This window comes from Caretta caretta, chromosome 6 (genome assembly GCF_965140235.1).
Source record: "Caretta caretta isolate rCarCar2 chromosome 6, rCarCar1.hap1, whole genome shotgun sequence".
In the NCBI taxonomy this organism is placed as follows: Eukaryota; Metazoa; Chordata; order Testudines; family Cheloniidae; genus Caretta; species Caretta caretta.
The window spans coordinates 110631252-110647596 of NC_134211.1; the positions used below are offsets into that span (position 1 = coordinate 110631252).

The following is a 16345-nucleotide window of genomic DNA, read 5'->3' on the forward strand; positions in this document are numbered from 1 at the left end:
TGTTCTTTCTTAATAATGGAATACTGTCTCTCTTACTGAGCTCATTTTCCTTCAGCTTTTTTAATGCTCTTCATTTAGAAGTGCAAAATGACCTCCTTAACCCGTGCTGGATGATTACTCTTTATTTAACTCAGTAACTTTTAAAGCAATATTTTCACACTCTCTTAATGGTTATTACACCAAATGCGTTACCTAGGGAGGTGGTGGAATCTCCTTCCTTTGAAGTTTTTAAGGTCAGGCTTGACAAAGCCCTGGCTGGGATGATTTAGTTGGGGATTGGGATGATTTAGTTGGTAGCTTTGAGCAGGGGGTTGGACTAGATGACCTCCTGAGGTCCCTTCCAACCCTGATATTCTATGATTCTGTCAACCTCTGGGTTTGTAGTACAACACCTTCATTTACTCTTGTGGTGTAGGGTGCTGCTTTTATATATAGAAATCTAAATAATAGCGTCTGTTTCACGGGTGGATACAAATTTGCCCTCAGCACTTTATTTGCATATAGATTATAGTGCCAGTCAGGTGTAGCTACGTATAGGAAGAGCTAACTGCTGCTTAATTTATAACTTTTTAAATTTAAAAAAGTCTCCTGACTTTCTGGTTTTGGGTCTAGAAATGTTCTGCTGCATTTAACACTACTACAGTATGTACAAAACTGTACTGCATCAAAATACTAGCTGTTAAATCTAGGCAGTCCTGCTGAAACAGAAATGAAAGGGGGTCACAAGCATAATCGGCTGACCAAGGATAAGTCACATGCACAAGGAAGCAGACATGTATAGCAGAGCACTGCTTTGAATTTCATTGGATCATTGCCTGAGACAATTAACGCTAGCAAGAGGGAAAGAGGATGGGGAAACCTTCCTTCTGTTTTAATTGTTCTCAGAATGGTTGGAATTCTTTTGCATCAGAGCAACTTTTGTTAAAGCTAATTCTTGTTGAAATGCAGTACCACTCTGACGTCAGTGATGCTGATTTAACTGGGCAATATTACTGAGTTTAAAGTGGTCTCTCTTTTGAAATGATTGGAGCCCGGCTGACTTTTTTCTATTATGTATCACAGGTGTAGACAAGTGTGTGTGTATGGAGGAGCGGGGTGCCCAGCCAAAAATGTAAGGATTTCATTAATAAATTAAGAAAATGCTGGGTTTGGAACAGAAGCACGTTTGTATCCCTTTATTTAGAAAGTGGCTGTATTTTAGTCGAGGTATGAAACTAGTCACGAAAGTGATTATTTATCAGCTTTTATTTCATTTAACTGTAGTCCCCAATAAGTCTATACTCCTATTGTAATAAAACATAAAAACATTCATTACTGCCAGATATGACAGAGGCTCAGTAAATGCTGTTGCTAGTTACTCAGTAGTCTTTGAGTGTTGGAATCTCACCATCAGTATGTGGAGGATTTCAGGTTTGTACTGCACATAAACTTAAGTAATTCAGCAAAGTTCCGTGGTGGTGCTGAAAGCCTTTCATGTTGTTCTTGAACAATAGATACTCTGACTTCCATAGCTGCAGAATTCCCAATGCTTTAGGGAACAGTGAAATTTGCTAACTGCAGATCTGGTTATATCTAGGCTGGTAGCAAGGTGCTTCTGAGTAACGCCACTGCAGGTAAACTCCATAGCTCTCTGCACAATAGTGACCTCCACAGGAGGCAAAAAAATAGAGGGCTGGATCACCCCTGTAGTGGTGAAGCCGACAGGAGATCTTAAGGCCAAAGGAAAGTTGGAGGAGCCACTTGGTAGAAATCCTCCCCGATTGTTATAGACAGTGGTGGGATGTGTCTTGGGGTACCAGCAGGTGGCTGGCACCAGCTGCACAATATGGCTAGTAAGCATTCTTCCTTCTCTTCCCCCACCAATGACTGCAGCTGTTCCAAGTCTTGCCCTTGTTTGGGGCAGAGGTGGAAGGGTATTTCTGTTCTGTAGATGAGGCTTCATGGGAAAGCTATAATAGAGCTCTAGGTTGTTTAACGTTTTCCAGGTAGCGTCTGTTGGGGATCTCTGTGTGTTTGTGCGCACATGTGCATTTCCCCTCCCTTCCACACTTTTATGTAGATCCTGGGCTGCACAACCCTGGTGGTGGGGGGCAGAAAGGAGGGGCACTGATGCAGAAGATGGGCTTTCTGCATATGGATCATGGAGACATGACCTAAAGTGACTGTAATGCATTGTTACACTGCCTGTAGAACACACACAAATGCTATATTTTTCTCAGTCCTTGAGTGAACTCTAACAAGGAATTGATGATTCAATCCATCTCCTATCACTTGGTGTCAGCTTAGATGGATTCATGTTGATTAGAATCTGCTGGAGAACTTAATATTCTGTCACACACTGCATACACCTGACTCCAGTGACAGCAGAACCATCATTTTCTTATGGCAATTTCCTATTTTCTTATCAGCTGGAGAACTATTATTTAAGATCTGATACTGTATATGTAACTAGCTAGCCTGTGTGTTTTTGGCATGGGGTACTTTTAATAGCAGCCATATGTTGCTCACTCAGTTTCTGCAAAGCATCTTGATTGCATTTTAAGAGCCTGATCCTGCTGTCCACTAAGTAAATGGCAAAACTCCCACTGACTTCAATGGGAGAAGGACTGGAGCTTATATCCGTTAATGTGTAGGTGTCTTGGAATGAAAATCCATTTAAGGCAGATGACCAACGAAAAAGTCCTTCACATCATTGAAGGCACAGTGTTGCTCAACAGATTCTACCCTGAAAAGGCGCCCATACTTAGTGAGATCAGTAGGGGCAGGACTGAGAACCTCCATTGCACTGCTTTGTAGGAGCTCCCTGTACCCCAGTGGGGTGTGTGGCAGCTGGGGATCCCCCCCTCTAATTAATACACGCGCGCGCGCACACACACACACGTGTTGTGGAGTGGGTCTGTTTTTGTTTCTTTGCGGGTGGGGAAATTATTCATTCTTCTCTCTCTCTCTGCCCCCTGCTCCCCCCGCCCCCATTACCTCCTGAACTTTCTGCACCAAACCTGGTTATTCAGGTCTGGGGAGTGGTTTTTCCTAAAGGGTTTAAGCAGTGGGGAGAAGAGGGCTAACACCCTTCTGTCTAGCTCTTTAGTATCCAAATGAAAACTGGCCAACTGTACGTATGGTGGCCCCAGAAGAATTATGCATGGGGATGAGTCTGCCCCATTGTCAGCCTCACAACAGGGAAATACAAACCTGAAGGATGGAGTGGGCCATTATCCAGTGTTGTTGTAGCCAGGTCAGTCCCAGAATATTAGAGACCGGGTGGGTGAGGCAATATCTTTCATTGGACCAGTGTCTGTTGGTGAGAGAGACTAGCTTCTGAGCCACACAGGGCTCCTCTTCAGGACTGGGAAGCTGTATAAGCTTGGAAGCTTGTCTCTCTCTCACCAGGAGACGCTGGTCCAGTAAAAGATATTCCCTCACCCACCTTGTCTCTCTGAATGGGCCAAGACAGTTTTACAATCAGTCTTCTAGTGTGTCTGGTCTAAGAATGGTTCCTTCCCCTGCTGAGACCCCGACCCCCACATCCAAACCCCTCTGCTGAGCCCCCACAACCTTCACCTGGAACCCCCTAACGAGCCCCTGTGCATCAAGATTCCCCCCCCCCCCCCACCACCACTGAGCTGCCCGCACCCAGATTGTCCCACACACAATCCTCTCACCCCACACCTGGAAACTCCCCCCGAGCCCCTTCACACTTGGATCCTGCCTGGTTGAGCTGACCTACTCCGCCTGTGGTGCACCTGGCACAGAGGGGCAGGGCCCCAGGGTGTTTCTGGGGCAGGCGGCCCAGGCCTTGTGCTATGTCCAGGTCGGGTGCAGCCTCACCATGGAGTCCGTGTCCTGGGGGTGGGGCGGGGCTGCAGGGTGATCTTCCACCTTCACGCAGCCAGTGGCCTGTGCTCCCTACTGCCATGCTGGAGCCTCTGCATTTATTTATTTATTGACAAATAAAACTTGCAGAATTTAAAAACTTTTGGCACAGAATGCCCTCAAGAGTAGCTCATGCTTCGCACCTTCAGACTGCACTGCTGTCTTGCATGCTGTGTGCGCTGATAGCGGTGAGCTAGTGGAGACAGGAAGGGAAGCCTGACCACACCTGAGCTAGGAGCAAACACAAGGAAAAGCAAAGGCAAAAAATTGCGAGCAGCCAGCATAAACTAATAAACAGCTTGCTTTGTTCCAACGATACAGCTTTCTGGGTGAGACAGATATGCTGCTGCTGAGAATCTACAGTAGGGCTGTATTACTCAGTTGGGAACAGGTGGTGATTTATGGCTCTTGGGAGTGGTGATGTTTGGGACAACGCCGGGGTGGCTGGATGCAGCAGTAGGCCCTTCTGCTGCAGATAGAGGAAGGACTCTTGCTCCTACTTGCTTCAAGCTCAGCAATGGTGGTAGGCGGAGGGGAGGGCAACAAGGTGCACAGGCCCTGATATGAGCAATGCTTGGGAGAAGGGCAAATTGGGGCTCTTCTCCCCCCCCCCCCCCAACCTGTAACACTAGGAATCTAGCAACTGTGATAGGGACTCACTCTTAGGTAGTGATGTATTGGGTATCTGTATGTAACTAAACTACTTTGTCAGCATTTAAATAGGATAGCTGAAAATGCAGGGCTCGGTCTTGTAATTGAACTTCAGCACTTCCTCGTCTGCTATTGTGGGGCTTGTCAAAACAGAGCTTGAAACAGTTTAACTGAAACTGGTTTAAAACCCATTGATTAAAAATTTGTTTAGTTGTGAACCCCTGTGTGGACACTTGTATATCTGTTTAAAACTGATTATATTTAGCTTGCACATTTAAACTTACAGGTTTCAACTGCTATAAACCAAGTGTAATTGTGTGAACACACAAAGCTGCACAGGTTTAAAAAACAGCTTAGGTTAAAATCATCCCTGTAGTTAAGCTTCATGTGCCAGGGTTAGCTCTTTGGCAGAATAGCCTGTCAAAGCACTGAATTAGGTGCGGGGGTCGAGGGATCTTAGTTTCTCTCCAACATGGGTGGGTTTTAGGGCTTGCGTGTGCATAGAAATGTACCAAAATAACAATTCCAAAATAGTTATTCTAGATTGTGCCCCCACGGGGGTTATATCGAAATAACTGTTCTGGAAAAATTATCAGTGCATAGACAAGCACTTGAGCTGCTCTTAGCTGTGTCACTTGTTATAGAGGAGGATGGGGTGGATGGCAGAGGAAATGGGGAATGATTGGGGTGGTGGGGAGCCTTTTATTCCCATGTTCTCCTCTCTTGTTCAAGGCTGCTGGGAAGGCTGGGTGCTGGTAGGAGATGTCCTTCACAGCCCCATTTCTCAGGGCAATATCTAGGGGCCAGAGGGCAATTGTGCCTGACGTAAGAGAATAATAGAAATGTAGGACTGGAAGGGAACTTGATAGATCATTTAGTCCAGTCCCTTGCATTGCGGCTGGACTAAGTATTATATAGACCAGTAATACTCAATTAGATCTATTTGTGGGCTGACTTGACAATTTTATGACAAGAGGTGGGCTGTTTGCGCAGAAGGCTGACAAAATAATAATAAAAACCCTTCAGCTGCCAATAAAGACCTTGATTGCAACTTAAGTATTAGTGTTTCTATCTTTTAACAAAGTTTATAAATCAACATTATTACCTGGGTTTGTAGCAATCTCTAATGGGAGAGGTGACATCAACAATCTCTGGCAAGCTTTGTGAAGAGTGGTTTGTAGGAGGGGTCAGGGCAAGGCTCGTGCACTGGTGAAGATGCTCATCTGTCAAGTGATTGTGGTGGTGTTTTTAAATAATGTTGATGGTAGAAAACCCAGAATCAAAGAGGTACGTTGATCTGAACATTGTTCAGATAGGTGTTAAAAGATAGGTGGCTGGATTCTGGTTGTTGGTCAGTAGAAATCCAAGTCCTACTTCTCTGAAGTTTGCCTTCAAGACATCTGAGCTCTCGAAGGTGCTTCTCAGTTAGAAATTGTAAGGCTCATCAATTGAATCAAGAATGTTCTATTAGCAGAGACAACAAACAACAAAAAACAAATCCTTTGGAATTGCAAACTTCTCAATCAGGTTGTTTAGGAATTCTTGCATCGTTTTCAGTGACGTTTCAGCTGTAGTTTCACAGGAAATGTAGAAAAGTACAACATCTTTCCTGTTACGTCTGTCTGAAAGATTTCAAGATTCCTCTGAAAGGTACACACTTTTTCAAACACATCCCCAACACTGCTTGCCCAGCCTTGGAACTACAATTTAGGGGAATTTGACATGACCAGTAATATCACACAGATTTATATAGAAGGGAAATCATTAATAAATTCCAGGAACTTGCAAACCTTGTTTGTCTTGTGGCTTTGAAAGAAAGTCTATTATTTCTTTTTGACGCTCACAAAACCTCTCTAACACACACCTGCTACTTAACCAGTGAACATCATTGTACTGCAACAGGTCACTCACTGTATTTGGCTGAAACGTCTTGTAAAGAGCTTTAAAAAGCTGCTGTTGCAAGCTAGAAGTTGAGCATATGTAGTGCACTAATCTCATCAGAATACTCATTGTTTTTTCAAGTCCCCAGACAGCTTACTGCACAGGACAGTCAGGTGAATGATGCAGTGAAGTATATTTAATGAAGGGTGTATCACTGCCAAATGTGAAGCAAGCCATTCTCTTTTTTCCCTGTCATGGAGGGACCTCCGTTTGTAACGAGCAAGATTACTTTTGGCAGATCTAAAGCATTTTTTTTTTTTTTTCAAAAAATCCATTTACTTTTTCAAAAATGATCTCTCCTGTCATGTAGGTTTCTAATGGTATTAAACATAAAAATTCTTCCGTGAAAATTTCACAATCTTAAAATTTAACAAACAGCAATAGCAGGGCAGTGTCACTTAAACACTTGATCATCCACTGCCAGGGACATCCATTTGGTGTTTTTTGTTTTTGTTTTTTAAATTGGACAGCAGTGCTGAAAAACAGACCTCGTAAACTACTTCCAATCTTTGTGCTGCCGTGGAATCATACGGGAACTTGCTTCACATGGTTCACAATATCATCTTTGTTTTTATCTCTAGCAAAAAGCTCCTCCAGTGTTTCCGATGTGCACTCATTCACAAGCTCAGCATTCAGGAAAGGCTTTCTCTCTTTTTAGCTAGTACCAACAGTATCTGAAGAGAAGCAGCTGTTACTTTGTCCTGCATGATCACTGATATTGTGAGGAGATATTTGAAGCGTGATACAAAAACTTCAGATTTTCAATTTTGTCACGTCTTGCAACACTGCCAGGATGGCCATGTTGAGTGGTACAGTGCTTTGATTCAAAGTGGTGCTTCGCACTGATGACTTTACAGACGGATACAGTGGTTTGACACGTTAAACACAAAAGTGTTGCATTTAAATGAGGTGGAGTAATAAAAACAACCCATTGTCCAGCTTGGGTTAAAAGCTCGGTTTTTGCTGTCGACTTTGACGTTCACTCACATCAGCATTCATTTTTTGGCTCCATTGCCATCACAGATGAGAAGAATGGGCGGTGTCCTAGCTCAATGGTAGCCGGTGCTATCGCAAGAACTTAAGGTCCAGCAGTAAGTTCCTTACTAAGGAAGTCCTAGGCAAATGATGGGCTGTGCGTCACTCTTCATTAGTTTAATTATAAACATTTTTTAAGGGGAGTTGGTGGGCCACACAGGAAGCCTTGGTGGGCCACATTTGGCCCATGGGCTGCCTATTGAGTATCCCTGATCTAGACCGTCCTTGACCGGTATCTGTCTAACCTGGTCTTAAAAACCTCCAATGACAGAGATTCCACAACTTCCCTATGTAATTTGTTCCAGTGCTTAACTACCCTGGCAGTTAAAAAGTTTTTTTTTTTTCTTCTTTTTCTGTAATGTCCAACCTAAACTACCCTTGCTGCAATTTAAGCCCATTATTTCTTGTCCTGTCCTCAGTGGTTAAGGAGAACAATTTATCATCCTCCTCTTTTTCAAGTATGCAAAAGGTTGTTTTAGACTGTTGTCTCTTCTCAAAACTAAACAAACCCAGTTTATTCAATCTTCCCTCATAGGTCCTATTTTCTAGACTTTTATTCATTTTGATTGCTCTCCTGTGGACAAATTGGAGACAGTCCAGATCTTTCTTGAAGTGTGGTACCCAAAACTGGACACAATACTCCACTTGAGACCTTGCTGAAATAAGGTAGAAGAATTACTTCTCATGTCTTGCTTGCAACACTCCTAATACACCCCAGAATGATGTTTGCTGCTTTGTCGGTGGTGGGTTTTTTGGTTTTTTTTTTTTTTTTTTGGCAAGAGTATTATATTGTTGAATCCTATTTAGTTTGTGATCCACTATAACCCCCAGATCCTTTTCTGCAGTACTCTTTCCTAGGCAGTCATTTCCCATTTTGTATTGTGCAATTGATTGTCCGTTCCTAAGTATAGTACTTGCATTTATCCTTACTGAATTTCATCCTTTTTATTTCAGACCGTTTCTCCAGTTTCTCAAGATCATCTTGAATTTTAACCCTGTCCTCCAAATCACTTGCAACCCCTCCCAGCTTGGTATCCTCTGCAAACTTTAAGTGTACTCATCTACACCATTATCCACATGATTCATGAAGATATTGAATAGAACCAGACCCAGGACAGATCCCTGTGAGACCCCTCTCATTATGCCCTTCCAACTTAATTATGAATCATAGCTAACTGCCTTCTGAGTATGCTTTTCCAACCAGTTGTGCACCCACCTTTATAGTAGGTTTGTCTAGGCCAGAGGTTTTCAGACTTTTACATAGACACAATACCTGCTCCTCCTTCCCTCTTGGATTTTCAGGGTGGGGGAAGGCATGTGGGAAGGTCTCTGGAGGCAGAAATCTCTGTGGCAGGTGTTGACCCACAGGCTGGGTGGCCCGCTGAGGTTAGTCAGAGGCGACACTCCCTCCCTAAACCCTGACGCAGACTGGCTTGAGCCCCACGTGTTCCTCCACTCCCCCTTAAGGGGCTGAGCCCCACAATTTGAAAACCTCTAGTCTAGCCCATCTTTGGGAATGGGGTGGCAGCTACACCCAGTGTCAGAGGGGGCAGGGATTCCCCCATGTGTAAACCAATATCTTGGGTCCCTTTATACCTCTGTTGGGGGCAGGGCAGTCTTTCTTTCCCCATGTATTAGCAGGGGTACTAAATGTCCAAGGGAAAAGGGATGAGAACAGCCACTAAGATGAGCAGTGGGTGTGATGGTGATAACGTTGGAGTATGAGCTGTCTCAGAGCAGTCTGGGGGGGAAATCTGAGATGTTGGAGAGAATATCGGGGGTTGGAAGTCTGTGGAAAGAAGGGGGTCAGGCAAGGTGACATCTGTCACCTTCAAAAACCTACATTTGTGCCCCCCGTGTCTGTCCCACCCCTTCAAAACATATCCCCACTCTTCTGCTCCTTTCCTCAGCTCCTTAGTCTGTGGGCCCCATCTTGATGCCTGCTTCTCTGTGGGGAGAGGAAGGGGAGCTGTGCTGGACAGGTAGAGAGATGTGGGGGGGTGATTCAGGTGCAGCAAAGGGGTTTAACATACAGTGTGTTCTGAGGGTGGGGTAATCCTTGCCAAGGAGCCAGATGCAAGGAAAGGAGGAGAGTTGGGCGCTTGTGTGTGTGGTGCAAAATCCTTTTCCTTGTTTTTAAAAAACAAAAACCCTTAAAAGCCCCCAGTCATCATTAATGCAGAATTAGGCCTAGTCCTGTAGTTTTCAACCTTTTTTTTTTTTTCTTCATATGTGGACCCCTAAAAAATTTCACATGGACATGCGGAACCCTTTGGAAATCTTAGACCTAGTCTGCAGACCCCCATCCATAGAGCACAGGTTGAAAACACTGTTCTGTGGTAATGACCACCTTTCACTGTGTGACTTGCACACAGTCCGCAGATCCCAAGGGGTCTGAGGACCCTGGGTTGAAAACCGCTGGTCCAGTCTAGACCTAATATGTAGGTCAACTCAGCTGCATCATCTGGCCTGTAAAAAAAAAAAAAAAAAAAAAAAAAAAAATGCCTTGTGTGATGTATTTAGGTCGACCTACCCTCACTGTAGACACAGGTAAGTTGACAGAATAACTCTTCCGTTGACCTAGTTACCAGCTTTTGGAGAGGTGGATTACCACCTTTGAGGGGAAAAATCCCTTCCTTCAACAGGAAGTGTCTGTACTACAGTGGCATAGCTGCAGTTCTGTAGTTTTGCTGCTACAGCTGCTCTAGGGGAAACGTACCCTCAAGGTAGCACCTTGCGCCCTTTCATGTGCAGCGTGGCTAAATTTAATCTCCTGAAAACCAGTAAATAAGGTGTTTCCTGGTTTTCAGAGGCTTTACATTTAGCGACTCTGCACATTCTGAAGGGGCACAAGGTACCACTGGGCACCCCTTAACTCTGTTATCGAAGTTCTTTTTGGCATTTAAGTAACTGACTCCTGAATCCTAACTGACAAAACGCAGCCTAATACATTCTTTTTGGGTGTAGTCGCCTGTCACTGCTTAAAGTAAATCTTAATTGGAGTCTCTCACTAGTTCTTGTGCATTTATTTGTGTATCGATAAATGGTGTGAGGTTCTCTTTAGATATAACCTCTTATGGTGGTAGAAGTTTTTGGTGTGTTTTTTTTTTTTCCTGTTCAGATACTTTTGTAGTAGGCTGAACAATGGGTGAGTAGAACTGAGATGCATAATGCAGTGGAGCAGTATTCTACAAGTGATTGGCATTGGGGTTACCTATTTTTTCTTTCCTCACAACTCCATAATCTTGATTTGTTAGCCACATGAGAGGGTGAAGCTCAATCCCGAATGTTTCAAGATCATAGCAAGTTTTGTTCAAAGTCCAGTTATTGTCATACTAAATTAAGATGTTTTTATAGTCTCTATAGAACATCCCGTCTCCACCCTGTCATTCTCCAGAGAACGTTGGCTTCTCTTTTACTCTCTCTCTCTCTCTCTCTCTGTGTCAGTCATTAATTTCTCAGCATCTTCATGGCAAAACAGAGAGAAAATAAACTTTTTTGCATTAGTGCGGTGAGGCGTAGAGATGATGCAATTTTCAGCATCCAGATAATTGGGAGTAAAAATAATCGGAATCTTTGCATTATGTTAGAGGTTAATAATACCATTTTTAAAACCAGCTTGTTGTTGGGATTTAAACTGTTACCTGAAAACATAACTTAGGTTTGTTGTCTAATGCCAAGTTAAGGAGAGGCAATGTTAAAAATCCACACAGCCTGAGTGGTCAAAACATTAAAGTTCTTTGCATGCACCCACCAAATGTTTTTATGTAGCCTGACTGTTCAAGAACACGTACTTAGAATCATCTATGATTCTGGTTTGAAGAGACCTCAGGAGGTCATCTAGTCTAACCCCCTTCTCAAGGCAGGACCAACACCAACTAAATCATCCCAGCCAGGGCTTTGTCAAGCCAGGCCTTAAAAACCTGTAAGGATGGAGATTCCACCACCTCCCTAGGTAACCTATTCCAGTGCTTCACCACCCTCCTAGTGAAATAGTGTTTCCTAATATCCAACCTAGACCTCCCCCACTGCAACTTGAGACCATTGCTTCTTGTTCTGTCATCTACCACCACTGAGAATAGCTGAGCTCCATCCTCTTCGGAACCCCCCTTCAGGTAGATGACGGCTGCTATCAAATCCCCCCTCACTCTTCTCTTCTACAGACCAACCAGCACCAAGTTTCCTTTGACATACATAACTTTCTGTCTCTGCTGCAAATGAGTTTAAAAAGTCAATCCTGTTCTGATTTCACATGTATAGTACCCTGGGGTAGGATCTCTATTCGCTGCTTCTCATCACTAAGGGTATGCCCACAGGGCAAAAAAGAGACACAGCAGCGAGTCTGAGCCCGGTTCTATAGACTCAGGCTTGTGGGAGCTTGTACTACAGAGCTAAAAATAGCAGTGTAGATGTTCCTGCTCCGGCTCTGAAACCCAGTGAGGGGGGTGTGGGTCATCTCAGAGCTTGAGCTCTAGCTCAAGTGAGAACATCTACACTGCTATTTTTAGCCCCGCAGCATGAGCCTAAATCTGTAGATCTGGGCTCTGAGACTCGCTGATACAGGAGGCGGTTCAGTGCAGATGTATCCAGGAGAAGAAATTCTTAGAACTCTGGTCCTGTTGTGTTTTATATATTATTAATCAGATCGGGGCAGGGTATGTGTCATTCTATATGTGAAGCATTATAACTTTTTAGCACTCTATAGAGGTTTTGTAGTAGGAATAATAATACCCAGCTCTCCACTGGTAGCTAGATATGAGAGTTTTTCTCTTAACATTGTGCTGCCAGTACTAGTAATGGATTTTAACTACACGTGCTGACTCAACGGAGAGAGGCTTTTGGTCTATCGACTCCATTTTTGGTGTGTCTCCTTCTGATAACTCTCTCTCTTCTAATATCTTTACTGTACCTGGCTAATGGTGTAAGGAATTGAACAGCAGACTGCCAAAAATTTGAGGTACACAAACTTGCATTGGTTTCAGAGAGAGCAACTTGAATAGCAAGCGATCAGGAACATATGTGCACATGGCTTTGAATTGTAGATTTTAATGCATTATGCTGGGCAGCTCTTTATTGTGATGTAACAGACCCATGAACAAAGAGAGCCATTTCCCTGTTTAGAATAACTGTACAAACGAAGGCCCAGATTCTAATCCCAGTGACCTCAATATAACTGAGATTTGAATCTGGCCCAGAGTGTATGAAATGTCAGTGTGGAAATACTTAGTTGGAACTGGAGGGTGGCTTGGGATAATTTACAGGGATTTGTAAAAAAAAATCCCAGAACGTTCTTCATTCCATGTGCCTGTCCTGAAGTCCTAATCTAACTTCACAAGGAAGCAACCATAGCATTCAGGATCTCGTATCCATAGCATCTGGTTCTTGCTCCTTCCCTTCATTTAACAAAAGGCAGAAGAGAAATAATCAAGTATGCTGATGTAGAAATGTTAATTAACATTCGATTTAGAGCTTCCTGCACGAAAGAGGGTGAATGTACTTCCTCTGTCACATTGTATTAAGAGTGATATATAGAAGAGACAAATAGAGACCTCTGATCTAAAGGGGGAGAGGGAGGAAGGCTTTTAACCTTGTTAGATTGACTAAAAGCTGGACGATAAGCCACTCTTGTACCCAGTTTGCTTCAGTACTAGCTGGCGATAAGATTCTTGAATTTGTTTTTAACTTTACTGTATATCTCTCTTTTTTTTTTCTTAAGCCAAACTTGCAAGACGCTGTCAGGAGAGAGAGAACCTTGGCATGCTGGTCTGGTCACCTAATCAGAATCTGTCCGAGGCAAAATGTAAGTCTATTTTGCATTCTTATTTTTTTTTAAGTGGTTTATTTTTAAGAAAGGGAAGTTACCTTTTTACAGCAGAGAGCGATTACGCAGTGTGATAGTCTCAGTGGGCTTCAAAATGAATTTGGGAATCTTAAAAAAGGACCGTATACAGGGTTTCATTCCTTACTGCAGCTGCCCAGAATGCCATATCCATTGGGGAGGAGGAAAGACCTCTTACGACTTCCTTCCATGGTATGAATTTTTGAGGCTCTTGATCAGCAAGCTGCTGTGATCTTCCAGTCACATGCTGCAGGTGCTGTAGAAGGTAGCAGAAATAAAGTTTCTGGGGCCAGGAGGAGAGGCATTTTGGGGGGAGGGAGGGAAGAAATCCTGTCCAAACAAAAAAGACGACAACTCCAAATGCTCAAAAACTCCATACCTGGAACTCAAGTTTAAACTGTGGGAACGATTAGAGTGTCTTTGATTTCCATGTGAGAGCAAATTTTAAACTGAATGTGTCCCTGGGAACAGGTTTCAAATGGCCATTAACTCATGGCGGAACAAGTGATAGAAATGTCTAATTGTGGTTCACTTTCTGAAGAATTACAGTGTCTTTAACATAGTTACCATTTAAAAGCTAGCTCTCTTTATTAAAGTGGAGGGGGTTTATTTTGTTTTAATTTAACTTTCTGTGCTGTGACCTGAGCACAGGACCAGGAGCAAGGAACTAAAAGTACTACTCCCAGCTCTGATACTGATTCCCTCTATGGCCTTGGTCAAATCGCTTGACCTTTGTTTTCATTGGCTGCATAGGGGTGATACACCTCACAAGGCCGTTGTGAGGGTTTGCTGAAGACTAAGAATACCTATACTGCCTCCTTTAGCAATCTAGTGGATAGGGCATCAGACTAGTAATATCCTGGATGGCCTGAGTTCTGCTGGGTGACTTACCCTCTCACAGCCTGCCCATCTGTAAAAAGTGGTTGATGCTTTGAAATCTACAGATGAAAAGTGCCATATAAGTGTAACTTCTACTTCCTCCCCTAGTGGTGAGGTCAGACTGCCAGTTAGTGAACTTTGTATTCCTATTTGTATGCATTGTATAAAATCTCTGGAGGGGAGAGTGCTTCCTTCTTTTGTGTGTGTGTGTGTGTGTGTGTGTGTGTGTGGTGAGGCGTTTGCAGATGGAAACAAATGTGTTTTCTTCCTGGGCCACCTGCTAAAATTTGATAGTCTGCAAAATCACAAAAGATTGCAAGTACCTGGCTTCAGATATGGGGGTTGATTTTTGGCTTTGCAATTTTTAGCCTCTTGCTGTTAGGAATTGGATTTCTTTTTGAGCTGGAGGTGGTGAGCGTAAGTGTAGTTGGGGGTGGCTGTATGTTACCAACTGGTACCATTGGATATAATGCATGTGAATAACCCCCAAAGGGAATAATTGACTCTGTCCAAGACCTTGCATCTTTGGAGCAATGAGTGTCTAGGAACTTTCTCCTCTCAAATTTCATACAAGTGAACTTCGAACTTTGTCTGTGTCTGACCATACAGCAATTTTACTATACTGACTTCCAGGGCAACATGCCATGATTTACAACCGTACAAAATCTGAACTGGCCCCGTATTGTTCCTGCTGCTCTCTTTTCAGAGAGTTTACAGTGTTTGGAGGGTGGTGCCTTGTACCGATCTCCCATACTGTGGGGAGACCCTCCCCATGAAGGACTTAACTGCAGCAGGTCTTCATAGAATTTCTTTTAGGGCTATTTGACGTGGAGGGGGTTTATGGCTGAAAAATCAGGACTGTGAGGATGGCTTAGACAATCCTTTAGCACCTGTGTAGTACTACTTTGGCTCATGTCCAGGGCCCCAGCCCACACCTGCTCTTACACACAATCTTACTGTTGAAGGTTTGCTTTACTTTCAGGGTCAAGGCTTAATGGGAAGAGCTAGGTAAGCACAATAAACAGCAGTTAGCATATATCCTTGTCCTAGTCAGTGTAGCCATCTTCTGAAATAGAGGCAGATGCTGAAAGATTCCATGAAGATTTCAGTGGTTTGAATTGAGTAAGGGCTTGTCGATACTACAGGAAAAATGGTTGTGGGACCAGGTTACAGGCATCATCCTTTGACGTAGTCCCGTCTTACGGTGTAATGGTGTATCTTAACTGTGGTACAGACTTGCTTGTCCAAGGCTTTAGCGCAGGTCAATTAAAACCTAGTTGCGCCATGTATGCTTGAAGATGGGACAGTGTTTTACCTATGTTGGAGGAATATACTGTAGTGGTTTTGGCCCTGTCTACTATTTACTGGCATATTTGTTATTTGCATCCCTCGGCTTGTTAACTATATTCCTGGGAGTCAATAACTTTTCTGCTCCTTTCACGCTCCCCCACACACCCTGAACTGAGTGCTGTCAATAAGGGGTTATATGTGTGCTACAGATCCCCAAAAACCCTTTGTTACAGAGTGTCACTGAGATGGTTTTACCCACTGGCAGTTTCATGAACAAAGACTGAACAATAAAATGTTGTATGCTCTGACAGAGTAGAGCAAGAACAAAATCCCTCCAGTCTGCCCTCGGTCAGCTCCCGACTATCTCTTAAAATAGCTGTGCTCATCTCTGCCCAGTCAGTCCATTCCTCTGTGCCCTGTAGCCCATCCACACCTGCTACTGAACCCTGCTCTCGCACTCTTAGACCTTTTAAAGAGATTTCTCCGAAGAAATGCCTCAACTTCAGGAAATTACTCTGACCTGCATTGAGATGTTGTTAATGGAGGCAGAGCTGGGACGTTAGATCTCACTGGAGAGAGGCAGGACTGAGCAAGGCAGAGGAAGAGCTAAGTAAAGTGAAGGAACTAATCTGTTTGGCAGATGGGAGCTGAGGTGGGGAATGGCGAAAGTTTGTTTTTAATGATCTACCATGGCACAGCCTAGAGCAGTGGTCCCCAAATTGTGGGGCGCACCACCCTTACGGGGTGTGTGGCAGGGCCGAAGCCGGCCCCCCCTCAGAAGGCGGGGAGGAAACAACACCCCACTGGAGCCCAGCCCCGCCCCCAGTTGCAGCCCAG

The 16345-nt window shown here is 43.8% G+C and overlaps 1 protein-coding gene across 2 annotated transcripts in view; it reads left to right on the plus strand.

Moving 5' to 3' along the window:
* Positions 1–16345, plus strand: part of RCOR1 (REST corepressor 1) — a 135967-nt gene that overhangs the window by 48324 nt on the left and 71298 nt on the right. For both annotated transcript variants that reach the window (XM_048853525.2, XM_048853526.2), the window contains exon 3: positions 13217–13300. In XM_048853525.2, the coding sequence (XP_048709482.2) occupies positions 13217–13300 (84 nt within the window). The remainder of the gene's footprint in view (positions 1–13216; positions 13301–16345) is intronic.